General features: G+C 46.5%; 1 protein-coding gene across 4 annotated transcripts in view; it reads right to left on the bottom strand.

The window, feature by feature from the left end:
* Window positions 1-27,342, bottom strand: part of DNAH9 (dynein axonemal heavy chain 9) — a 371,124-nt gene that overhangs the window by 67,192 nt on the left and 276,590 nt on the right. For all 4 annotated transcript variants that reach the window (XM_070061398.2, XM_089317689.1, XM_070061394.2 and 1 more), the window contains 6 exons: window positions 23,689-23,877; window positions 20,170-20,405; window positions 13,649-13,771; window positions 12,449-12,653; window positions 8,430-8,594; window positions 1,969-2,109 (listed from right to left, as the gene is read on the bottom strand). In XM_070061398.2, coding sequence (XP_069917499.2) covers window positions 1,969-2,109; window positions 8,430-8,594; window positions 12,449-12,653; window positions 13,649-13,771; window positions 20,170-20,405; window positions 23,689-23,877 — 1,059 coding nt within the window. The remainder of the gene's footprint in view (window positions 1-1,968; window positions 2,110-8,429; window positions 8,595-12,448; window positions 12,654-13,648; window positions 13,772-20,169; window positions 20,406-23,688; window positions 23,878-27,342) is intronic.

The raw sequence follows: 27,342 nt of genomic DNA, 5'->3' as shown, positions 1-27,342 counted from the left end.
ATAACCATATTACGAACTTCCAAGTTCATTCAAAACCTGGCTCTAGAGACCGGCACTGTGGCACAGTAGGCTAAGCCTCCACCTGCAATGCTGGCATCCCATATGGATGCCGGCTCACATTCTGGCTGCTCTTCTGCTGATCCAGCTCTCTGCTATGGCCTGGGAAAGCAGTAGAAGATGGCCCAAGTCCTTGGGGATCTGCACCTGAGAGGGAGACCTGGAAGAAGCTCCTGGTTCCTGGCTTCTGGCTTCAGTTCAGCTCAGCTCCAGCCATTGCAGCCATCTGGGGAGTGAGCCAGTGGACGGAAGACTTTTCTCTCTGTCTCTCCCTTTCTCTATCTGTAACTCTAACTCTCAAATAAATAAATAAAACCTTAAAAAACTGGCCTTTAAAGATTTTTTTTTTTACTTGGATAAGAGCAAATACACACATTTCCACATGTTCCTGCTCAAAACACTTGTGAAAACTGTGTCTCCCGTCACACTGGCCTATCTGGAATTACCCCACTTTAAAGACGCTCTCTGATTCCCACCAGGAATAAGAACTACACACTTCAACCAGAGAAAAAGCCGAGACCATGAAAGTGCCAAGTTTTCCTTCAGATCACAAAAGGATTCTAGGTGCATTGTTGCTTTCGTATTTTTGGAGGACTTTCCTTGAGCCCCTTATCATTAAGTATTCACATCTTCTTTCAATGATCAAGTCAGTTAACAAACAGTAGCCATTAGAGACCCAAAATGTAGCTCCCTGCCTTTTAAAACAGAGCTGCAGAGCCTCCTGTATCTGGATGTCATTGCTGTGAAAAAATTTACAGCTTGTTTTTGAGCACATATTTTCATGGGTTTTACGTGATTTCTCATTTTCAGAAACAGCCACTGTGGGAGGCTCCTGATGGATCCCTATAGCCAACTTCTACTACTCTTGGAACTAGGGAGAGGGGATGATCCTGTAGTTATTAGGCTTATCATGTAGTTATTAGGCTTATCATGTTAACTTTAATTCTCTTTTAAAATGTCTCATAGCTTTTCTATAATGTTGCCTTGACCTAAAAATAAGGCCAAGATTGGGTTTCTCCTGGAAACATAAAATAGTATAAATACAGTTCATTTACCAAGTGGACACTCTGGGTGCAGGGAAAGGGATTGGATGGGGAAATGCCATCTCTGATTGAATAACCCCCAGGTCCTGGAGGCCCTCAGATTTCTCAACTGTCCAACTCCATCCCCACACTTGGGCATCCACTTAGCATTTAGCAAGAAACATTGCGCAGAACTGAGCGTGCTCTCTCGTGCTCTTTCTCTCTCTCCCCCCACAAAATTCCTGTGCACATGCTCTCTCTTTCTCTCCTGTTTCATCCTATGTGTGTGTGTCCTTTCTGTTGGGTCAAGCCACAGAAGTTGTTCGGAAATGCTCCACCACCTCCTAATGCCTTTTTAATTGTGGTCTTTGGGTGAATGCTCTGCGGGAGAAAGATGTGCTTTCAGAGATACGCTTAAAATTTATAGGTCATTATTTTTTCATGAATAAGATAAAGTTTAGTCAGCACTTACAATATGCTAGCATCTTGGGTTTTAAGAATATTTCAACAACCCATAAAACTTAAAATTGGTCTATTATTATTGCCTGCTTTGGTTTTTAATCTACATGTCAGGCAAAGTTGATTGCCTCTATCTTAGTTTAAGCTCAGATCCCTTCTCATATTTCTCGGGTACCCGCCTCCACAGACACAGTAAGCACAGTACCCACCAGCTTGTACGTGCTTTAATGAATAAATGGGGCTGCAACTTGCCCGACCTCCCCTTCTCTTCCAGCCAAAGTCACTGGAGAAACACGTAGACCCAATCAAAGAGATGAGGACTGTGATACAAGTCAGAAGGCAGTGTAGCTGGTCTCTATATTGATTTTAAAGATCTGCCATAGCTAATGAGGCACAAGGCTATATGACACTGCTGTATTAGGAGCGTCACCTTGAGAGAAAACTGGTACATAGGATGGATCTTGCTGAGGTCATTCATGATGAAGTAGAGAAGAGAGGCTCGGGCAGCTGCTGGCCGGTAGTGCTCTCGGGCCTCATTGATTTTCACTTCAGTCACCTTGGCCTCTTGGACCTGTTGGGAAAAGAAAGAGCAGTCCATGGTTCAAACCAATCAGAGCTTCTGGAGAATCATCAGTATGTAGGTGTCTGTGTGTAGGGTGCAGGGGATTGGGCTGGGGACAGTAGACAGAATTGAAAAGTGATTGTGAGGGTGGGAACTGTGGCAGAGTGGGTTAAGCAACTGCTTATGATTTCAGTAGCCCATATAAGAGTGCTGATTTGAGACCTGGCTGCTCTGCTTCCCATCCAGCTCCCTGCTAATGTGCCTGGAAAGGCAGTGGAAGATGGCCCAAGTGCTGTGTCCCTGCTACCCATGTTGGAGGCTGATGGAGTTCCAGGCTCCTGGCTTCTGCCTGGCTCAGACCTGGCTGCTGTGGCCAGTCAGGGAAGTGAACCAGCAGAGGGAGGATTTCTATCTCTCTCTCTGTCATATCCTCTCTGTCACGGTGGCTTTCAAGTAAATTAATTAATTAAAAAAAAAGAGTAGTGGTTGTGGTAATTTCTCATTAGAGCGTGAGTGAGCAAGTAGATGGCATACATCTAGTCTTCTACAAGTGTGAGGGTGCCAGCTCTCAGCTGGACACTGTGAACCAGACAAGCTCCCAAGCTCTTTCTTTAATGAGAATGATTTCAGGGAAATGCAAATACCACACATTACTTGAAATGGAACTAGAATTCCAAACAGTGGAATTTCAGAGAAAGAAGCGTAGTATAATTTTCTGCTTTCTTAACTTTTATGAAATAGCTAGTATGTAAATTCCCCACTGGAATAGTCTAGTTTCAGAAAGTTACCTTCCTACGTAATGGGAAGAAGCCTAGAGATGGGGATTCCTGTGAGAATATGTCACTAAATACGAATCACAGTGTGCTCTGCCTGTATGGCCCCCCTACACCCAGATAGAGTAAAACTATTGAGAATTTGTGGGAGACTTAAAGGAAAAAGCCAGAATCCTGTTGAAGATCTTCAAAAAACTGCAGGAGGAAGTGTTATCAAAGGGGACAATTAGAAGATACCTTACCAAAAAAATAAAAACCACCAAAAAGCAAAAAACAATCAATCAGAAAAAGAAAACCCAAACTCTGGAAGAATTAAGCTCCTGAGCAGTAAAGATGGTTGAATGATCAAAAACTCACAACAAATTAAACATATTTTATGGCAGTAGATATAAAAGAAAGCCTAAGACAAGGACAATATAAAACATGACAGGTATACCTGAAAAAGAACCAATTAGCACTTCTAAAAATAAGAACACAGTTACATAAATGGAAAAAGATATAGAGGTTGAGGAATAGACTAGAGTTGAAAACATAAGCAAACTGGAAGAGAGGCCAATGAAACTATTAAAAAAATCTCAGAAAGAAACAAAGATGGAAAATATATTAAAGAGGGGGCTGGCGCCGCGGCTCACTAGGCTAATCCTCCACCTAGAGGCGCCGGCACACCGGGTTCTAGTCCCGGTCGGGGCGCCAGATTCTGTCCCGGTGCCCCTCTTCCAGGCCAGCTCTCTGCTGTGGCCAGGGAGTGCAGTGGAGGATGGCCCAAGTGCTTGGGCCCTGCACCCCATGGGAGACCAGGAGAAGCACCTGGCTCCTGCCATCGGATCAGCGCGGTGCACCGGCTGCGGCGGCCACTGGAGGGTGAACCAACGGCAAAGGAAGACCTTTCTCTCTGTCTCTCTCTCTCACTGTCCACTCTGCCTGTCAAAAATAAAAAAAATTAAAAAAAAAAGAAACCCTGCAGTTTGAATAAATAAGTAAATAAATAAATATTAAAAAAAGAAAATATATTAAAGAGTTTACGAGCCATAGCATATAGAATAAGATTTAAAGTACATGTAACATCAGGAAGTAGAGAATGGGAAGAATGAGGGCGAGGCAATATCTGAAGCTGTAATAACGAAGAATTTCTCGAAACAGATGGAAGGCCAGAATCCTTCCTTTGAGGAAGTGTATCGCTGTTGGGAAGGATGAAAAAGAAACTCCCGCTGTACTGTGAAATTCAGAACATGGAAGGTGAGAGAGACTATGAAAGGCAACCAGGAAGAAAAGACAGGGCACCTAAAAAGGAATAGCAGTCAGACCGACAGAAGACTCTCAGCTACAAGAGCGTCCTAAGATCGATCATAAAACAGGGACAGAAGGTGGGAGGGAAGCATCGCAGGTCAAGCACTGACATGTCTTTCCCTTGTTGTGACACAGCCTGGATATACTGCCTAGTCTTATATATTTGTCATATATATATATATAAAGAGACAGATTTCCATAAATAAATGAAACACATTTAATCAATAACAGAAAACAGATTGAAGAGTTTTAAAATCAGAAAGGGATAAAAGAAAGGGAAGAAAGAAAAATAAACAAAAGACAAAAATGAAAAGCATGGGTGGCTAACAGAAAACACGAACTAAGATAGTAAAAAGACGTTCGACTATTAGCAAATAATGTTAATAAATGTACATTAATTACATTCAGTAGTTGAAAGCCAAGATTCTCAGAAGGGAGTGGAGCTGAACAAAAAAATCACACCCTGACTGAGATTTGCGTTGTCACAGAGTCATAGTCCTTCACACCGTCCAGTAATCCCCGTCTCTAGTCGGTGTCGGTGCCCATTTCCCTCAACAGTTATCATCAACCTTCACCCTCTCCACAGGTCTCCTACATCACCACCGTTCCCTCACTCTCAGCAGATGAACTTGACCCGTGTGTTCAGAGATTATATACGGGGAAGGGATCACCTCAAAGTCTGTCCATTCCTTTAAGTATCTGTCACCAAACTCCAGTGGCCCACACGGACCCACCAACCGCTTCTAGACTCCCATTTGCCCCCATTCCCTGTCACATTGGAAACCCAGTGTCCACCTTACAAAAGGTCAGCTTCTCACTTGTGACCCGAATCGTATTTTCCCTCCCTCGATGATTGCCACTGGAATATCCACTCCCTCTCATCCCTGTAAATTCAAGTCCTCTCCTTTTCTTTTTCAGTCCCAGCATATCCCATCCCCAGCTCAGGGCTCCCCCTGTTCAGGGGAAGAAGCCTACGTCTGTGCCTCTTAAGTTACAACCCATTCTCTATATGATTTCACAGTTGTGCTTCCTTAAAGGGTCATCTGTACTCATTTCCCCTTTTTCTTTTAAAAAAATTTATATTTCCTATTTATTTGAAAGGTAGAGTTACAGAGAAAAAGAGGGAGGAACAGAGAGAGAGAGAGAGAGAGAGAGAGAGAGAGAATTTTCCATCTGCTAGTTCACTCCCCAAATGGCTGCAGTGGCTGGGACTGGTTGAGGCTGAAGCCAGGAGCCCAGAACTCCATCCCCACCTCCCATGTGGGTGACAGGGGCCCAAACACCTGGGCCATCTTCTGCTTTCCCAGGTATATTAGCAGGGAGCTGGATTAGACGTAGAGCTGCAGGGACTCTAAATGGCTCCGTTATGGGATGCTGGTGCTGCAGATGGTGGCTTAACCTGCTGCATCACAGTGCCAGCCCTATTTCCCCTTTCTCTACTCTTTTTTTTTTTTTTTAACGATTTATTTATTTGAAAGGCAGAGTTACACAGAGAGAGGAGAGGCAGAGAGATAGAGAGAAAGAGATATATATATAGAGAGAGAAAGAGAGAGAGAGAGGTCTTCCATCTGTTGGTTCACTCTCCAATTGGCTGCGACTGCTGGAACTGCGCTGATCCGAAGCCAGGAGCCAGGAGCTTCTTCCGGGTTTCCCACACAGGTGCAGGGGCCCAAGGACTTGGGCCATCTTCTACTGCTTTCCCAGGCCACAGCAGAGAGACTGGATCAGAAGTGGAGCAGCCAGGTCTTGAACCAGCGCCCATATGGGATGTTGGTGCTTCAGGCCAGGGCATTAACCCGCTGCGCCACAGCACCGGCCCCTCTACTCTTTCTATAATGTGGTCTGGGTGCTGTTTCTACTATCTGACTTGAAACTGTTGTTATCAAAATCATTGATAAGTCGCTTTTGCAAAATTCAGTGTATACATATCAGCCAAACCTTATTTGCATTCTCATTCAACATTTCTGATGTCCCCTTTTTTGGAGATATTTTCATAATACCTTATTCACCTGTTTGCTTTCATAATAAACTTATTTATTTTCTATTTCTGCTCTACTGCACTCATACACCTTCTCTACTCCTCTTAAAATGCATTAGCAGTCCTCAGCGCTCCCTCCTAGGCACGTCATTGCACACACATCTCCCGGCCAACTTCATCCACTCCCAAATGCTCCCTTCTCAACTACTTGCAGGTGGTGCTCAGCTCTCTGTGGTCAACCATGATCATATACCCCAGACCTATGGGGCAGTCCCATGTGAATGGCGCAAAGGCCTTCCAAACTCAACACAACACAAACTGAAACCATCATTTTCTCTCACTCCCAACCCTCCTTTGTTCACCTTTTCCAGGGATTGGCACCATGTACCCTTCCTGAAATTTATTCCAAGAGCCTGAGACTCTTCCTTGACTATTTCTTTGCCCATAGATAAATCGTATCCTATCGATTAACAAGCTTATCAATCCTCCTTTCTTCATGGCTCTTGAACTGTCCTACTTTCTACTCCCTCTGCTACCACTTCCATCCGGGAAACCATCACTGCTACTCTGAATTGTTGCATATGAAGCCTCAATCTCTTTAGAAGAGTGTAGCTGGAGTGGTATTTCTAATAACTAGGATCTTATGAACTTATCATATCTCAAAAAGGAAAAAAAAAATCCCAAACTCTGACATTCTGCAACTTCCATCAGGATAAATTCCAGTCTTCATGGCCTAAAGAAGCCCAGGCTAGCTTTCGTTCCTCTTTGCCACTGACCACTGCCAGTTCTCATCCTTTCTATATTCCAGCTACAAAAACGTGAACCCCCTTGCTCTCCCCCAGGGTGGGCTGACTGCTCCACCTCGGGGGTTTACAGCTCCCTCTCCTTTCTCCGCCTCAGCCTCCATCACTGTTTTGCCACCACCTACTGACTTGTCTTCAGAGGGCCAGCTCCTAGAAGGCTAGGACTCGGCCAAGTTCCTTGTTGTATTCTCATCTTTTGTCATGGGACTTGGAATATAGCAGCTTCTGAGTAAGTATTCACTGGATGAATCAATGAGAAAGAAGATACAACAAAAGCAACAAGAAAAGAAATAAGGAAACTCTGTGTAACACTTGGCACATAGTAGGATATCAATAAATGCTCATTGATTTTAAAGAAAAGGATCAAGGAAGCAGGAATGAGGAGGCAGGAAGAATTGAGTTGATTTGGTCCTCTGATTGATGCCTTCTATGTGAGTTACTTTTGTACCCTTGTCTCTCCCACCCAAGGCACTGGAGCTTCTACCGTAATTACTCCATAAAGCCTTGTGTCCCCATCTGGAGATGTGGAGGCCAGAGATAGCTGGTGGTAAACCCTGGGGGTCACACAGTTGCTGCTGCCCAAAGCATAGCTGGACTTTCCTCCTTTTGCTCTCATTGTACCACCCTGAGTTGTCTGTATGACCTGGTTTATTCTCCTTACCTATAATCACTTGTCATTTTTCCTACCTTGCTTCTACCCAGAACAAAGTCTTTCACGTCTGTAGAAATCCCAATCATCTGGCCATAAGGGTGTCCCCTCGAGGGTGTATTGTTTCTGTACCCTCTTACAGGTGGGTGACATTCTGCTCAGATCCAGCATCTTAGCTGCTCTCCTGATCTAAGGAGAGGACTGAGAAGGCAAGAGGGCTGGTGTAGGTTCAACAGTTTGCTGGAAAGAGCAAGGGGCTTGGGAGCCCTTCCCCCAGCAACTGACGTTTTTTTTCATGCCCCACAAGGAGGACTAAAAGCCTGTCAGACGTTGTGGTATAAAGGAGGGCAGCTGCACACTGTGATGATTTCCCAGGATGATAGCTTCTGAGAGCTACATTTCCTGGGAAGTCCTTGACGTTTTCCCATTAAAATAAGACTTGCGACATTTTTGCAATCCAGTGGGTTTTCCTGGGGTGCATTCATGCCTGAATCAGTCCCCTCTGACAACACTGCGAGTCCTTAGCTTCAGGACCATTGCATAAACTATCTGAGGCATTAAGTTTGAGCCATCATCCCCTACCCACGGTACCAGGCCCTGCCAAGACTTTGGTGCTCATCAAATATATGTGGAGTGGAGACATCAAGAGCATTTTCTAGAAGGTGGGAATTCCATGATACAGGAGGTGAGAGTGTCTTTTGAGGACTCCAGTCTGGCTGGACTTTGCAGAAGAAATGAGCAAAGATGGAAAAATCATCCCTTTGCTAAAGTCAGACTCAGGGACTAAGAGGAGTACCCCAGCCTTTGCTGCCTTCTAAGACTAGCCACAGTGGGTTTACCTTTGTCTCAACTTCTGCAGCAGTCTGCTTGGTGATCTCTAGATTCTCCACCAAGGACGTCTCTCCCAGGAAGTTCCCGGATGCAGAGGAGAGGCGCGAGAGCAGGTTGTCTTCCAACGTTTTGAGGGTGATTTTGAATCCATTCTGCTGCTTTGTGAGCTCTGACTGCAAATGTCAAGCAAGAAGGAGTCAGGGAGAGACGCCAGAGCATCCAGGGTAGCTCTGAATGAAAGTTGTGGAGGTGGGCATTGGGTCCCCTCCTAGGACCCCCACATCCTGTAGAGGGCCCAGTTCCAATCCCTCTACACTGCTTCTGATCCAGTTTCCTTCTATTGCACACCCAGGGAGGCAGCGGGTGATGGCTCAAGTACTTGGGGCCCTGCCACTCATATGGAGACCTGAGTTCCTGGCTTTGGCTTGGCCCAGCTCTGGCTGTTGTGGGCATTTAGGAAGTGAACCAGTGGATGGAGGCTCTCTCTCTCTGCCTTTGCCTCTCTACTCTCTGCCTTTCAAGTAAAATGAAAGAAGAAAAAAACAGATTCATGGGGTCAAGAGTTATTTTCCCTAGAGATAGTAAACTAGAAGCCAAATAGTGAACGGCTTGAGGCCATGGACAGGTAAGTTGAACCCCAACTGCACCATACCTAGGCATATGACCTTGGTCCACTTACCCTCTTTGCATTTAAGCCTCCTCCAGGGGTTAATCCTAGTCCTTACTTTAGGGTTGTTGTGCTGTGCTTAAACACGGTGATGGTGCAGTCAGTATGTATTAAATAGATGTTATTTCTGTGAAGAGACGGTAGGACTAACTTTCAGTTTTCTGGGTGGTCCTATCACCACTTTACTACTCCTGCGTTAACAGCTCTCCTTACAGATTTCTTTCTTTCTTTTTGAAAAATAAATACTAACAGAAACTGGCTCAGTTCAGACAAGGTCGTTGAGTGGGACCCTCGAGTCCAAGCACACCCCGTGTTGTCTTCCTTTTCTTATTGTTAAGCTCCATAGACCAAAGAACTGGACAATTTTTTTATTCATATGGGGCTAGGAATTGGGAACTTAACTTCAGAAGGTTGTAGCTCCCCTTGGTCCTTGTAAAGACAACTGCTGTGTCCACACAGCAGACTCATAGAATAACAATTACTTTAAATAGCACTCTAACCTCAGAATCAGCTCTTAAGGCATCTGGTCTGGCTGGAAAGCCCATGAGAGCATTTCGGGCATGGAAAGCCAAGACACTGAGGCAAAAAATGTCCTACATGAAGGACCTCAGTGGGTGAGACCCAGTGGAAAGAAGTAGTCATCAAAGAAGGAGATACTTTTCTCTGAAGAGAGGAGAGAACTTCCACTTTGCTTATGACCTTGTCTAAATACTGATGGAGTTTGTGGATTCAAAAGGCTTCCATAGCCTAGGTAGCTCTGTCAAGAGCCTAGGGTGATCCTGACATCATACATGAGTGTTAATTGTTAAATTAACAAGAGTCACTGTGTATAACTTCCCATGAAGGACCTCTGTCCTCAAAAGGAGTTGTATTATAACTATATTTAAGTGATCCCAAAAGATGTGTCATTCTTGGGTGCTTCATTAAAATTAGTTAAGTTTCTAAAAAAAGAAGTAAAATTAACTTCCAGATGCAATGACTTTGAACAGCCTTTGTCTTGATTGTTGAGGAACAGTGTTATTATTTTTTTTACCATGCAAATTGTTGAACTCTTTACTTAGTATAGAGATGATCTTCTGTGTATAAAGTTAATCAAAAATGGATCTTAGTGGAGAAATGGGACTGGGAATGGAAGGGGTAGGGGAGAGGAGAGGTGAGAGAGTGGATGGGAGGGTGGGTACGGTGGGAAGAATCACTATATTCCTAAAGTTGTACTTATGAAATGCATGAACTCTATATTCCTTAAGTAAAAGGTTTTCTTTGGGGAAAAAAAAAGGACAACTGCTTTGCTGGAGGTTCCAGCCATGCCCTCCAGTGGCCACCCTTGCCTGCCTGCTGTTTCCTAACAACACACATCTCTATCTTCCTGGAAGACCAGAATTCAAAGTTCTCTTTGCTAGGAATCTCTTGAGCCTAGGGGCTTTCAAATCATTCAGGAATTAGAATAAATGTTAACTTCCCAGAGACTCTTTTCAGACTATCACTGTTTATCTTATCTCCCTGGCTTTCTCATATAACCTCATTTTATTTTCTCAAAAATGTTGTCACTCCCTGACAACATTTTTTAAGAGTTATTTATTTAATTGTGAGCCAGACTCATAAACAGAGAGAGGGACATGCACACACACACACACACACACACACACACACACATAGAGGTCTTCCATCCACTGGTTTACTCCCCAAATGGCCACAACAGCCAGAGTTTGGCCAATCCAAAGCCAGGAGCTGAAAGCTTCCTCTGGGTCTCCCATCTCCCACGTGGGTGCACAGACCCAAGCACTTGAGCTGTCTTCCACTGCTTTCCTAGGACATCAGCAGAGAGCTGGATCGGAAGTGGAGCAGCCAGGACTCTAACTGGCACCCATTTGGGATGTCAGCACTGGAGGCAGAGGCTTAACCAACTATGCCAAAATGCTGGCCTGAGATGCCATTCTTTATTTGTTTACAATTTTATTTTTCTGAGATGCCATTCTTTATTTGTTTACAATTTTATTTTTCTGTGTTCCCTGAGGGCAGGGCCATGGTTTCCCTTGCCCACTGTCGAACACCCCCTAACACACACACCATGCTTAATATCTTGCGTGTTGTAGAGTTGGTGCTCCATAGGAGTTTGTCCAGCAAACAAAGGATTTCAGGGAGTAGAGGCTCAGAGAGCCATGAATGCAGTCTCATATGCATTGTGATTTGGGGTTGTCTAATGTAATTAAATTATTTTTTAAAGAGGAAAGAAAAACATGCTATCTGCTGTGGACAAAATTGTGTCCCCATCTTTCCAAATTCATATGGTGAATCCTTGACTTCTGTATGACTGTATTGGAGATAGGGCCTTGGAGGGGGTGATTAAGTTGAGTGAGGTCCTGGGCCAAGAGACTGGGTGTACTTGTAAGAACAGACCCCAGAGAACTTTCTGTCTCTCTCTTTCCATGTGTTCACAAAGAAGACACCACGTGAGGGCCCAGCAGGCAGGTGGCACCTGTACGCCAGGAGGAGAGGCCTCAGCAGACATGTAAGGTCTCAGACGTCCACCCCACGGGATGATGAGGACATAAATGTCCATTGTTGAAGCCATCAAGTCTGGGGCATTTTGTCATGGAAGCCAGAGCAGATGAAGACACCACTCTAATATGAGAGAACACCTTTCTATTACCCTTGCAGAATTTAATTCTCCCTGGCTCTGGGTGTTGGCATGTGAGCACAGGTGAGCAGAGGCCCCATGTCCATAGTGAGCACAGGTGAGCAGAGGCCCCATGTCCATAGTACTACACAAGGGCCTGCTCTTGGTAATAGGCATGCCCTTTCTCCAGCTACCTTTCCTATTCTTTTTTTTTTTTTTTTTTGACAGGCAGAGTGGACAGTGAGAGAGAGAGAGACAGAGAGTCTTCCTTTTGCCATTGGTTCACCCTCCAATGACCGCTGCGTCCAGCGTGCTGCGGCCGGTGCACCACGCTGATCCGAAGCCAGGAGCCAGGTGCTTCTCCTGGTCTCCCATAGGGTGCAGGGCCCAAGCACTTGAGCCATCCTCCACTGCACTCCTGGGCCACAGCAGAGAGCTGGCCTGGAAGAGGGACAACCGGGACAGAATCCAGCGCCCCGACTGGGACTAGAACCCGGTGTGCCGGCGCCGCAAGGTGGAGGATTAGCCTATTGAGCCTTTCTTATTCTTCAGCTCTTCTTATCCTCCCTTTCCCAATTCATTGTTCCCGGGTGACTAAGTGGAACTGCAACTCTTCGAAGGTCTGGCAGAGCCCATCCTGCTCAGCTCCTGGAGAAACAGCCCCTACCTCTCCCAGTCGACGCACTGTAGAATGTGGCAGAAAAGCATCCCTCCCCCCCTCCCTCCCTGAATGCCCAGCCTACCTTCAGCTGCTCCAAATCTGGCCTTTCCATGCTGACCACGGCGGCCAGCAGCTGGTCCTCCAGGCCATCCCTGGTCACAGTGAAGTTGATCAGAGTGGCCTGAGCTTGCAGCTCAGGCTGGTAGTGAGGATTGGCCAGCTTGGTGTGAAGGATGAGCCGGAATTTGGCATTATATTCACACTCTTTGTCTCCAATTTTAATGAATCTGGAACATAAAGGGTCAGGTGAAGTTTGGGTGCCTGCCTGGGAGAGTTTATCAGGTACAGAATTCTAGGGTTTGTTTTCACAAATTCAAAGCAAACAGTGTTGCCATACTCAGGATTTCTCCTAAGCATGTCTAGTGTGGCCCTTAGCATCCTCTTTGCTCTAATGTAGGAACAGGTGCAGAGAGAAAGAGAGACTTGCTCCAGGAGCCACCATGTTTGCGCACCAGGCAACTCTAGCGAGAACCATTTCCATTGGAACTGAGTTGCATTGGCAACTTGAGCTGAGGTAGAGTAGTGCAGTATGAAAAAGTTCCAGCAGATGGCAATAAAAGGCTTGGAGGTAGGTGCACCTGCATGAAGTTGGCACAAAAGTGCTTTATAGGCTAACAATAGAGATTAACTTTTGCTCATGGCTGACGGGGGAATGACTTTTATGGGTGAAAAAGATTAAACACATAAATGAACATAACCTAGGGACGGGTAAAGACAGCTCGGAGCCTGGGCAGCCGGTGAGACTCCTGAGTCAAGCAACCTTCATAATAATGATCACTCCCTGTTACAGGCACTGATTGCCCTTCTGCTTCCCCCCTCTCTCCTCTCTGCACCCCCTCCTTCCACTGTGCACTTGCTAAGCCCTGATCATTCACCAGCACCCAGAGTAGCAGGGGTGCATCAAATGGACAAGGAGCTAAGTTCTCAGAACTCAAGGGCACTAGCTTGGGGTACAATGCTCACACTCAAAAGTCAGCCCGCTTCTTGACCATCTCCCTGCTAGCATCCCTCCCCAGCTGTGCTCTGTGGCCATTCAGAAGGAGGTCAATGAGGATGTCAGAGGCATTCTGGGAAGTTTTCTCTAGGAGAGGAGGGTACCTAAATGGCTCTCTGAAAAACATGTGCTCCAGGGAGCTGCTTGACATGAGCTGAGCAAGGAGACTCTAGGAAGAGCAGACTCCATCCGCGGTGGAACTGGGGAAGCAGCACTTCTGAGTCTTACCGTCCTTTTTTAATGACTTCTCTCCCAAGCAGGGGTCCCAGAACAGGATCGATGGACTCCTCGAGGTTTTCAATTAACACCACATCTCCAGCCTCCAGGGCATGCTCTATGATTTGGAGGTAGCTGGAGGAGCAAGTTGGACAGTGTGAGGCTGTGGCAAGGTATGGGTTCAGAGGCAATTTAAGAAGACAGCTGTAGGGGCTGGCATTGTGGCATAGTGGGTAAAGCCGCCACTTGTGACGCTGGCATCCCATATGGATGCTGGTTTGTGTCCCAGCTGTTCTACTTCCAATCCAGCTCCCTGCTAGTGGTCTGGGCAAAGCAGCGGAGGATGGCTCAAGTGTGTGGGACCATTTCCCCATTGTGGGACACCCAGATAGAGTTTCTGGCTCCAGGCTTTGGCCTGGCCTAGCATTGGCCATTGCTGCCATTTGTGGAGTGAAACAGTGGATGGAAGATCTCTCTCTCTTTTCTCTCTCTCTCAAATCTGACTTTCAAAATAAATAAATGAATCTTTAAAAATGTTTTTAAAGAAGATTTATTTATTTATTTGAGAGGCAGAGGCAGACAGAAAAAGAGAGAGAGAGAGAGAGAGAGAGTGTCTTCCACCCACTGGTTCACAAACCAAATGGCCACAATGGCTGGAGCTGGGTGGATGCTATGCTAGGAGCCAGGAGCTTCTTCCAGGTTTCCCATGTGGGTGCAGGAACCCAAGGACTTGGGCCATTTTCTACTGTTCTCCCAGGCACATTAGCAGGGAACTAGATCAGAAGTGGAGCAGCCCAGACTTGAACTGGAGCCTATAGGGGATTCTGGCACTGCAGGCGGTGGCTTTACCTGCTATTCCACAGCACCAGCCCCAATAAATAGAAAATAACATAAAATAAAAAAAAATAAAAAAGACAGCTGTGGCCTCTGAGGCACATTGGTAAACTTGGAGCCACATCACTTGGAATGTCTTCAGTGACCCCATTTTTCTGTATTTAAAGTGATAGCTATGTACTTTCACACACTTTTAGCAATAGGGGGAAATGAGAAAACATAGAGAAGGATATGAAAAATGAACCATGATCTCTGGCTTGTCATTGACATTCTCATGTGTACTGTTATTTATTTTGGTACACCATACCTCAGGATTCCATGGGGGATTGGTTTTGGGACCCTTCTGGACATCAAAACCTGCAGATGCTCAAGTCCTTTACATACAGTGGGGCATGGTATTTTCATAAAATCATGCACACCTTCCTGACTACTTCAAATGACCTCTGCATTAATCATGCTACCTAGCGGAGTGTATACCTAGGTAAATAATTGTTATGCCTTATTGGCATAAGCATGATGGTGAGAAAGGAATGTCTGTACTCGATCAGCTATAGTGGCTGAATCTGGAAATGTGGAGCCACAAACATGCAGGGCCAGCTACAGCCCATTTTCAAACTTCATTTTTATATTATTGAACTTCTGTGGCTCTTTTATTTTACAAACTGGCTTTTCATACATAAAATGTGTTGAAAATATTTCTTTTGCCATTAAATATTATTTCATAATAACTTTTAATGGCTGGGTATCAGACCATGTCAACACACTTTAATTTATCCATTAATTAACAAAGATCTAGGTTACTTTTATTTTTTGACAGGCAGAGTGGCTAGTGAGAGAGACAGAGAGAAAGGTCTTCCTTTTGCCGTTAGTTCACCTTCCAATGGCCGCCACGCTTGGCGTGCTGCGGCCGGCACACCGCGCTGATCCAAAGGCAGGAGCCAGGTGCTTCTCTTGGACTCCCATGGGGTGCACGACCCAAGCACTTGGGCCATCCTCCACTGCCTTCCCTGGCCACAGCAGAGAGCTGGCCTGGAAGAGGGGCAACCAGGACAGAATCCGGCGCCCCGACCGGGACTAGAACCCGGTGTGCCAGCGCCGCTAGGTGGAGGATTAGCCTATTGAGCCGCGGCGCCGGCCTATCTAGGTTACTTTTAACTTTTCAGTGTTACATAGAGTTTAATAAACATGCGATTGCGTCAGATTTTCCATAAATCAGTTTGTGAGTTTGATGTAATTCTAATTCTCACCAAAAATAATCACAAAATTTTATGGAACTTGATAAAAGATCCTAAAATTAACCTAAAAGAAAATAATGTAGATGCTAAGAAAAAATTATAATGAAGAAAAAAAGGGACTCATATCAACTAAAACTAAAACATTTTACATAACTTCAACAGTACAGATTTATAGAAAAAAGTCTTTCAAAATATGCTTATCTTTAAATTCATTTTTGGGCCGGCGCTGTGGCTCACTTCGTTAATCCTCCACCTGTGGCGCCGGCATCCCATATGGGCACTGAGTTCTAGTCCCGGTTGCTCCTCTTCCAGTCCAGCTCTCTGCTGTGGCCTGGGAGGGCAGTGGAGGATGGCCCAAGTGCTTGGGCCCCTGCACCTGCATGGGAGACCAGGAGGAAGCACCTCGCTCCTGGCTTCGGATTGGCTAAGTGCCGGCCGTGGCGGCCATTTGGGGAGTGATCCAACGGAAGGAAGACTGTTCTCTCTGTCTCTCTCTCTCTGTCTATAACTCTTCCTAGTCAAATAAAAATAAAAAAAAAAATTCATTTTCTGTGGACTCCTTAGAAAAGATTTATTTATTTATTTGAAAGGTAGAGGGACAGAAATAAACATTTTCCATCTGCTAGCTCACTCCCTAAATGGCCACAGGAGACAGGGCTGGACCAGGCTAAAACCAGGAGCCAGGAACTTAATCCTAGTCTCCCATATGGAAGGCAGGAACCCAAGTACTTGAACCATTGCCTTTTTCCTCCCAGGCACATTGGCAAGGAGCTGGATTTGAAGTGGAGTAGCCAGGACTTGAACCTTGGCACTCTGATACAGTGTGCTGGTGCCCAAAGCCTGCCTTAATATGCTATGCCATGATAACTAGCCCGTATAGAAAGAAGTCTTAAAGGACATCATATAATAGTAAGTTAGAAGCATTTTTCAATGATGAATTAGAAGTTTTATTTTCTTTGCTCTTTTGTAGCTCCTTCTCCCTCATTTGTTTTAAAAACAAAATGATAATACATTGCTTCTGTAATGAGAAATATCACAATAAATGGTACTAAATATAAAGCTAAACAATTAAAATCTGGTACAGTATTAATAAAATAGAAAAGAATAAATATTGTATTTAGTAAAATTATTTAATATATTAAATTGAATAAGTTTAATTAAATGGTATCTAATTGAAGAATGTTGGAAAATTCAATAAATGTCACTTGCACAATTAGTCTGTGCCTTATACATTCTTTAAAATATATTCAAAGTAATTGGATTTCAATGTAAAAAGAAATGCCATAAAGAACTAAACAACACAGGTGTATATTTAAATAATTTCTGCAGAGACAATACTTTTCTAAGCATGAACTATAAAAGAAGTAGATGACAAGTCTGACCAAATAAAAATGAAAATAAAAGGCACTGTAGTATGTTCAACCCTACAGATAAAAGGCAAATGAGACAACTGAACAACTTTTCATTTCTCTGATGAAAGAAGACTGTATATATGAAGGTACCCTAAAAAGTATATTGAAAGATGGAACTAAAAAATCAGTTTTCTTTCTTGCAAAAAGTTGAAACCCTTGCATAGTTTTTTTTTCCTGAAACTTCATGAAAAATGTGCATGCATTACCAAAAAAAAAAAAAAAAAAACAAACTCATAGGTTTCAAAATGTTTTTGTACCAAAATGGACTTGGAATTTTGTTTTCCATGAATTTTATGAAGTTCCTTTGTAGTATGTGTAATATTATATTTGAATACAAATAACATAGGACAAATCTAGAAAACTACCCAACAAGAAAGTGGTCAAAGGACAGGAACAGGGAATGAACTGAACACCTACTTATGGAGGGCCTACTGTGCACCAGTAGCATTTTAGGGAATGGAGGTAGAGCAGTGAGCAAAAAGGACATGCACTTACATTTAAAATGCATTTACTATCTGACTAGGAACAAATATTTCAATCAACATTTGGGGAGAAGGTCAGGGTTGGATTACTTCGGGGCTGAAGAATACAGATAAAAATATAGCATACCTCAGCGTTCATTTCTCAACATAGCTTACTCTATCAGAGGGTCCCACTCTAGCATTCAGTATTTGCTCTGTGTGACTATTATTTTTAACATTACATGTTTGACTTAAATACCTCGGTGATCTGGCCCTTTAGGGAAGTGTGTTAGCTATGTACATCCAAAGTGGTGAACCTCCCCATGGTGGCCATGTGCTGTGGTGGATAATCTTGAGAGTCTAAGCAAGGGTGGTCTGGGTTTAAATATTGCCTCTGTTACTTAGAAAAAAAATCTTTTAAATTGAGGCAAGATGCTCATTAACCCAAAATCTTGCATCTTAATTATTTCTAAGTGTACCATTCTGTGGCGTTCAAGGCATTCATATTGTTGTGCACCCCTCACCCCATCACCATTGTACCTTCACAGGACTCTTTCTTGCAAACCTGAAACCCTGTGCCCATTAAACACCAACTCCCACTTCTCCCCCAGCCCCTGGCACCACCCTTCTATTTTTGGTGTGTATGAACTTGATGACTTTAGATACCTCATATAAGTGGACCCACATAATATTTGTCTTTTTGTGACTATCTTGTTTCACTTAGTTGGTGTAATCGGTCACAGTTTGTCCTTAGGCATCTGGTTCACTTCATTTAGCTTAACGTCTTCAAGGTTTCATTCATGTTGTAACATGTTTCAGCATTCAACTTCCTTTAAAGAACCAGAGGGTAGAAGATCTCTGTCTCTCTTTCTCTGTCTCTCCCTCTGCCTTTCAAATAAATAATAATTAAAAAACCTTAAACATAACTAAACACAAAATAAACCTCTAAAGAAGTAAAAAAAAGGAAGCATTGTAAAAAGACCCCTAACATGGAGCCAGGCACATGTCAATCACCTGCCTTTCTTCCCCTCCAGCACTGCCCCATCCTGTCTTCCCCACGTGTCCTAGTGGTGAAGAGCAGGATTTGAGAACTGAAACTACAAAGCTAAGCTGCGAGGGAGTTGAGAAAGCAATGGGTGGAAGATGCTGAGCCCAAGCCAGTGACGTGTGGTGGGAGCTGGCCAGACACTCTCTCTGCCCTGCATGTCCCTCCATGGACTAACTTCCCCATCACAGATGGCTAAAGCCACGTGGCAGGCGCCAAGTGCTCTGATGTTTTACATAATGAACAGCTGCCACACAACCCATTATGCATAGGCAGAAAGAGAGTTCCGGTTTGCTCTATGTGGCTCTAGGGCAGAGGAGAGCGAAGGCAGGCAGCTTTGGACTGTGAGGAAGACTTCGTAGAACACAGAGTTCACGAGACAAGGGCTTGTGAAATTTTGGGGGCAGGGAACATTTCAGGAGAGATGTGGGGATGAACATGAGGGCTGATGGAAAAAGGGTAAGGAAGATGTTGCATGAGAGTTCTGTTTTCTAATTGACGTAGAATAAATGTACACAAGTGTGGGGCATAGAGCAACAATTCAATGTGTGGAATGGTCAGATCAGGGTCACTAGGATTTCTATCTCCTTAAATCTTAATAATTTCTATGGTGGGAACCTTCAATTCTCCCGCCTATTTATCTCTTTTAAAAAAATATTGAATGAGGCCGGCGCCGCGGCTCACTAGGCTAATCCTCCGCCTAGCGGCGCCGGCACACTGGGTTCTAGTCCCGGTCGGGGCACCGGATTCTGTCCTGGTTGCCCCTCTTCCAGTCCAGCTCTCTGCTGTGGCCCGGGAGGGCAGTGGAGGATGGCCCAAGTCCTTGGGCCCTGCACCCCATGGGAGACCAGGAGAAGCACCTGGCTCCTGCCATCGGATCAGCGCGGTGCGCCGGCCGCAGTGCACCGGCCGCGGCGGCCATTGGAGGGTGAACCAACGGCAAAGGAAGACCTTTCTCTCTGTCTCTCTCTCACTGTCCACTCTGCCTGTCAAAAAAATAAATAAATAAATAAAAATATTGAATGACAGAAAAAGAGAGAGAATGAGATCTCCCATTAGCTGGTTCACTTCCCACATGGCCACAACAGCCAGGCCTGAAGGCAGGAGCCAGGAACTCCATCCAGGTCTCCCACATGGGTAGGCAGCAGGGGCCCAAGCACTTGGGCCGTCCTCTACTAATTTCCCAGGTGCATTAGCTGGGAGCTGAATCTGGGATTCCAATCAGGGCCCAGGTGGGATACCAGTGTCACAGGCGGCAGCTTAACCCACTGCACCACAACCCCAGCCTGTCTCTCCCAGTTCTTTACCAAGCATATAACAAATTGTTGTGAACGGCAGTCACCACCCTGACAGCATGGGATTTCCGTGAGACAGAAATGCAAAGACATCGTGCCCAGGCATCTTTCACTGAGATGTGTCTTCACATGGGAGGAGAACTGTCAGAGCCCAGGAGGCAGACATGATCCGTGGGCCCTCACGGTCTGCTCATAACGGACTTCTCCTGCATGTGCGGCAGAAGTGGGAACTTCTGTGCTTGGCCACTTACCCTTTCTGGCCAATCTGGGTGACCCGGAGGTCTTCTCCATATTTGTTCTTGATCCACTTGATGCCTTGCAGCTGCGGGTCCACCAGGAGCGGCCAGCGCTCACAGTTGAGGAGGATGGTGGCGTTCTCCATGGACATGCGGTCAGCAGGGAGGCCCTCGTTCTGCCATGCAGCCACGTCAGCATCATCCGTCAGCATCCTCAGGGGATCCAGGCCGGGGGTGACTGGGATGGGGACCTGGCAAAACAGCAGTGTCACCCCTACTTGGAATGGAAGGCGGGGGTGAGTATACTGTGGCCTGGCCACAAGGCATAGTGTTTTTTTCTGGCTGTGTGACACTTCCTGGAGGCAGGTTTGGTTAAAGCTTCATAGTATTTTTTTTTTCCTTCTGGTGGATGCAGCCATTCAATCTGCATGACTGACTCTTTGTCCTGTACTAGACTCACCTAGATCACAATTCCAGTGTAGACGACCAGATGTCAATCATTTAATGCCTAACATTCTCACCCCGTAAACGGGGTTACTTTGCTGTTTCTTGGGCATGCGAGCCTGGTGGGTTTTTTCCTGCCTGCACAAACCACTCTCACCTTGCATCTATTTCACCCACTTGCAAAGGGTCAGGGAAGCTTACCTTTCCCCCACCTCTGCAAAGCTGGTGAGCACCCATCAGGCCTCCCTTGGGTGTGTACAGGGCTCTTCCTTTTCGTCTCGGTTGGCCTGTCTCAGCTCACTGAATTCTTCTACAAGCAATCTTTTCCACTGGTGACTCATATACTTTTTTTTTTTTTAAATGAGGTATAAATCACACAACACAACACTAAGCACGTTGACGTGTGCGATGTAGCTGTCTTGGGTCTGCTCACGGTGTTGTGCAACTGACAGCTCTGTCTACTATCAAAACATTTTCATCCCCCACAAGGAAACCTCCCCCTGGGTAAGCAGTCACTCCCCATTTCTCTCTACCCTGAGCTCATGGCAATGACTAATATGTTTCCTGCCTCCATGGGTTTTCCTATTCTGGATATTTAATATAAATGGGATCATACACTAGGTGACCTTTTGCGTCTGGCTACTTTCATTTAGCATAATGTTTTCCAAGTTCACACACGTGCCCTTTGGACTGCTCTCTCTACTCTGCAGTTTGCTTTGCCCACTGAATGTATACAAACCTCTCCAGCCATCTCCCGTCCCTTTAATCCTTGTTGCTGAGGGCACCAATGGCTAGGGATGTCCCAGCAAGCAAGCCTCTAAAGGGAAATCAGTGTCTTGGGGATTCTTTTTTTTTCATTTTTTAAAATGATTTATTTATTTATATGAAAGTCAAAGTTACACAGAGAGAGAAGGAGACAGAGAGAGGGAGAGAGAGGTCTTCCATCTGCTGGTTCACTCCCCAGATGGCAGCAATAGCCAGAGCTGGGCTGATCCAAGGAGCCAGGAGTCTTTTCCGGGTCTCCCATGAGGGTGCAGGAGCCCAAGCACTTGGGCCATCTTCTACTGCTTTCCCAGGCCACAGCAGAGAACTTGACTGGAAGTGGAGCAGCCAGGACTCTAACCAGCGCCCATCTGGGATGCTGGCACTGCGGGCGGCGGCTTCACCTGCTATTCCACAGTGCCGGCCCCTGGGGGTTCTTATTCTGGGATCCAAAATGTGTTTCAAATACAAGAATTTTCCTTGCAATCTTATGCACCCTGTTTTTTGTGCTCAAAAACATGATTCCGAGAAGGAACTCATTGGCTCTCCCAGACCACCAGTGAAGACCATGGCCCCCCATACAAAGCCAGCGAAACTCTCACAAAGCTGCTACAGGAGCCTCATCCTTATTCACTTGGTGAACGATGATTCTTTCCACAATTTCCTTTCCCCACAAGCATTCAAGATGAATAAAATAACAGCTTTATTTTTTATTTACTAGTAATGTAGCTTTCTAAACCACTGTTCAGCAAATCATCACCAGCAGAATTTTATGAGCTGATCTGGGAAACCAACCATCGCAGTACAGAATATGTTGTGTATTGTTAGGATACAAGTACAAATGGATTTTAGAATCCAACCGTGACTGTACACGGGGGTTTTTTTGTGCTGAATCTTGCTGTAGCTGATTTTTGTGAACCCCGTCTCCTTGACTGGCCTGTGATCCTGCTGAAGGGATCCTGGCCTTGAGTGTCTGTTGAACCTCCTTTATCGTGGACATAACACTTGGTGAATACTGGGGACTGATGACTGTGAGTGACGCAAAAGTGCCAAGGGAATATGATCAGCTATTCTCACTATAGCGTGCAGGTGCAGCATTGATTCCCCTTTAATTGGGAGCTCACAATTTTCCCATTCGTGTGTGTGGAGGGGAGTAGATTGCAGAGGGAGGAGCTGGAGGTAGAATCCAGCTACATGAAGAAGACGGGGTACGTATGAAAATCTCTGTGGTAGCTCTTCATAAGAGCATGGAAATGATGGAAATAGACGGAGCCCATAAAGGCATCTGAACCAGGGGTGTGAACGGTGCAACTTTGGGGCCCAGTCACAGAGTGCCGTGAGGAATCCGGGAAAGGGAACTCTCCCTGGCTGCTCCTGTGCGGTTCGGCTCTGGAGCAGAGAGAGAGCTGGGAGAAACACGGGGTTCTCATGGTGTCCCCCAGGTTTTGCAACTTGAAGGAGGACCAGGAGACAGCCTGCTGGGCAGAGAATCAAAGTTCCTAAGAGGATCCCATTAAGAGGTGAGGGCCAGTGCTCAGGTGGCCCAAGGGGTAGTGAATGGCAATGCAAATCAGTGTGGAAGGAATTGGTATACTTGTCCCATGCCTGGTGCTCAGGAGTAAGTGTGCACGAGGGTGCTCGGCTTCCTGCTCATGTGCCTGGCAAGGCAGCAGAGGATGGTCCTGCCACCCACATGGGAGACCTGGATGGAGATCTTGGCTCCTGGCTTTGCTCTGGACTATGCCTGGCTTTTGCAGCCATCTAGGGGAGTGAACCAGTGGATGGAAGATTTCTCTCTCTCTAGGCCGGCGCCGTGGCTCAACAGGCTAATCCTCCATCTAGCGGGGCTGGCATACCGGGTTCTAGTCCTGGTCGGGGCGCCGGATTCTGTCCTGGTTGCCCCTCTTCCAGGCCAGCTCTCTGCTGTGGCCAGGAGTGCAGTGGAGGATGGCCCAAGTGCTTGGGTCCTGCACCCCATGGGAGACCAGGAGAAGCACCTGGCTCCTGCCTTTGGATCAGCGCGGTGCGCCGGCCACGACGGCCATTGGAGGGTGAACCAACGGCAAAGGAAGACCTTTCTCTCTGTCTCTCTCTCACTGTCCACTCTGCCTGAAGAAAAAAAAAAAGATTTCTCTCTCTCTCTCTCTCTCTCTCCCTCTCCGTTGCTCTGCCTTTCAAATATGAATAAATAAATCTTTTTTTTTTTTAATAAAAATCAGACACACACACACACAAACAGGGTACTGGAAGGTTTGCAGTGTGAGTGTCACGTGACCACCCCGGCACTGTCTGGCTGATGCAGTCAGGAGATGTTTGGGCTGTACATACCTTCAGCTGACTCAGGTAGGGTCTCCAGGTCTCATCCATGAGGCTCTGCCGGTATCTCTTTGAGAAGAAGCCGAGGTATGAAATGAAAGCTGTGACAAGTAAGATGTCCCCACACAATGTGCTTTCCTGCTGTTTGAAGTTCTGCACGGCTTCTGCCCATCTCACGTTTTCTGAAGCGAGTCCTCTGACCTACCGTTGCACAGGTAGGAGAGGGGAGAAGGCTCGTCATGCCGCAGGCCACTGGGTTGAGGATGTGGTCATGGGAAACACACACTGCCCTTTCACTGTGGGAAGGCATAGGACCTCACTGTGGGCCTTTTGGATCAATGGGGCCTTGCACCGGCTGCCACAGTCATTTCAGCAAACAGCCCCTCTTCTGTGCTGTGCATGAGGTGGGCCATGGAGAGGTGAAAGTTTGAATCTCTGCCTTCTCTATGTGTGGAGTTGGATACCACCTGCCCCATTGTGGAGAAGATTAAACAGAACCGTGAGTGTTAAATCCTTATTAGCACAATACCTGGTCTGTAAAACATGGTAGAAAAGGGGGTGCCACTCCATGTTCCTCTCCAGGGGCTGGGAAAATGAGTGGAGTTGCTGAGCTATAAATAATTCACAGTGGGCGGGGAGCTAGATGTGGTAATTAATCACAATGTTGGAGGCACATGAGTGTGTACGAGGTATGATGGGCTGCAGAACACATCCTGACTGGCCTGGCATACTGTGTGGCGTGGCATCCCTCTCCTGGGAGGAGAGCCACTGTTAAGTGAATGGTGGAGTTTAGTTTCTGTGTTGGGACTTGATCATTTTTCCCTTGGAAGCTGAGAAAAAAAAACCTGAGAAATTTGCTGATGATGTGCATTGCATAAGAACCAGAGTGTCAGTCCGGCGCCACGGCTCACTAGGCTAATCCTCCGCCTTGCGGCGCCGGCACACAAGGTTCTAGTCCCGGTCGGGGCACCGGATTCTGTCCCGGTTGCCCCTCTTCCAGGCCAGCTCTCTGCTGTGGCCAGGGAGTGCAGTGGAGGATGGCCCAAGTGCTTGGGCCCTGCACCCCATGGGAGACCAGGAGAAGCACCTGGCTCCTGCCATCGGATCAGCGCGGTGCGCCGGCCGCAGCAGGCCAGCCACGGCGGCCATTGGAGGGTGAACCAACGGCAAAGGAAGCCTTTTCTCTCTGTCTCTCTCTCTCTCACTGTCCACTCTGCCTGTCAAAAAAAAAAAAAAAAAAAAAAAAAAAAGAACCAGAGCATCCAAGTGTCTCCCGTGGTTGGTAGAAATGGCAGTGGATTTGGTGCCCATGTGTCTCTAGAGCAGTGGGCTATCCGGCTTCCCAAGAGGACCAGCTTAGGAAATGCTGCAGCCAGGCCAAGAAGGCTGTGCTGAGCTTGGAAATCAAGCAGGAAGTCAAGTGGGAGGCAGGTGGGCCGGGAGATATGCATGACCTCCTGCACACTTGCAGAGGTGTGGTCTCTGCTTCCACCTGTTCGGCCAGACAGATCATCTCAGTGCCAGGCAGCAGCGGACCCAACAAATGGCAGTGCAGGCACAGGCTAGTGGTAGAGCCTTTCTCCATCAAAGCGTGGCTCAATTCAGGGGTGGCTGTGACTCATTTCTCCCTGAATTAGGAAACCTGGCTTTGTTAGATAAGTTAAGAGTGGCTGGAATCTGTGTGACATGGTATCAAGTGTACTCCCCTTCCTGGGTGAGCGAAGATTCCAGATAGAAGAGAAATCACCCCTGGTGGGCACAGCTTTAACAATCTTAGCTGTTAGATGAAGGAAACTGATTTTCTATCCCTTTTCTTGTAGTAGGAGATGGCTTAAGTAAATAACTTAAACTTAAAAAAAAAGTTCATGGAAAAATAGAATTCAAAGGTAGGTTTATTCTAATGCAACATATTTTGAAACCCAGGCATATTCATTTTTCCCTATGAAGCATTTTCCATGAACTTTTTGAAAACCCCATGTATGAATGGATGAAACATTTTTCTTGCATCAAAATAAACTCATTTTTAAAAATTCTGTGTTTCCAGCTGGCGCCGTGGCTCAATAGGCTAATCCTCCACCTTGCGGCGCCGGCACACCGGGTTCTAGTCCCGGTCGGGGCACCGGATTCTGTCCCGGTTGCCCCTCTTCCAGGCCAGCTCTCTGCTATGGCCAGGGAGTGCAGTGGAGGATGGCCCAAGTCCTTGGGCCCTGCACCCCATGGGAGACCAGGAAAAGCACCTGGATCCTGGCTCCTGCCATCGGATCAGCGCGGTGCGCCGGCTGCAGCGGCGGCCATTGGAGGGTGAACCAACGGCAAAAGGAAGACCTTTCTCTCACTGTCTCTCTCTCTCACTGTCCACTCTGCCTGTCAAAAAAAAAAAAAAAATTCTGTGTTTCCATGAGCGTGTGAGAAGAAATACAAGCTGTGGAGGATGAAAAAAAAGGCCATAAATTCCTCAGAATTCCTCTCACCCAGGGTTGGCATCTGAGCTCCTTCCCCTTGAACCTGGGACTGCTTGGACAGATAGACTGCAGCAGAGGGGGTGGTTGCCTGGCTTTCTGTCTGAGGCCTTAACAGACACTTCCTGTCTCTGGGAATGCTTGCTCCCGCAGCCCTCAGTCACCGTGGAAGGTGTCTGACTCCCCTGGCGGGGAGATTGCGCAGAGAGGTCCCGAGACATGGAAAGGCAGAGACACCTGGCAGAGCCCACTCTTCCAGATACCCCTGCCAATGTGTCCACCAAGTGAAGAAAGCGATCCCCAGCCCCTCCAGCCCAGTCCATATATGCACCCCGCCCCCCCAATGCTGATAACCCCGAGTGGGTCCAGTCATTACCATGTGCAGCAGCAGAATTGGCCAGCTGCCCAAATCCCTGAGCCCAATCTTACGAGACGCAATGCAAAGGGCATCATGGTAAGTCACTGCATTTCAGGAGAATGTGTTGTGCAGCAACAGATACCCATGACACCTCCTCTGACCCTGACCTTTAGACATAGTCCTCTCAGGAAGCCCAGCGCCTTTGCATGTATATATTCACACATGCCTGGGTAAGGTCAGGTTCAGAAATGCTCAGGGTCAGTAGGTCTCATTCTTTGCTGCTTCAGTTCCCAATCCTGGTCACATCCTTACTATCAAGCCCTAAGTAGATAAAAACATCAGAGTTGGTCTACAGAATTCTAGCTTTGCCTCTTTTTTTTTTTTTAATTTTTTTTTTTTATTTTTTGACAGGCAGAGTGGACAATGAGAGAGAGAGACAGAGAGAAAGGGCTTCCTTTTTGCCGTTGGTTCACCCTCCAATGGCAGCTGGTACGCTGCGGCCAGCGCACCTCGCTGATCCGATGGCAGGAGCCAGGTACTTCTCCTGGTCTCTCATGGGGTGCAGGGCCCAAGTACTCGGGCCATCCTCCACTGCACTCCCTGGCCACAGCAGAGAGCTGGCCTGGAAGAGGGGCAACCGGGACAGAATGCGGCTCCCCGACCGGGACTAGAACCCGGTGTGCCAGCGCCGCAAGGCAGAGGATTAGCCTAGTGAGCCACGGCGCTGGCCTAGCTTTGCCTCTTAATGTTTCCTCTGGTCATTTTAAGTCTGAGGGGACTTCAAAAATTTGTAGAAAATGGAATGAAAGTGTATGTTTATTTCAGTGCAGAAAAATGTTGAAATCTGTG

This window comes from Oryctolagus cuniculus, chromosome 17 (assembly GCF_051225735.1).
Source record: "Oryctolagus cuniculus isolate XC-2025 breed Fujian yellow rabbit chromosome 17, ASM5122573v1, whole genome shotgun sequence".
NCBI lineage: Eukaryota > Metazoa > Chordata > Mammalia > Lagomorpha > Leporidae > Oryctolagus > Oryctolagus cuniculus.
This window is presented reverse-complemented; position numbering and strand designations above follow the sequence as displayed.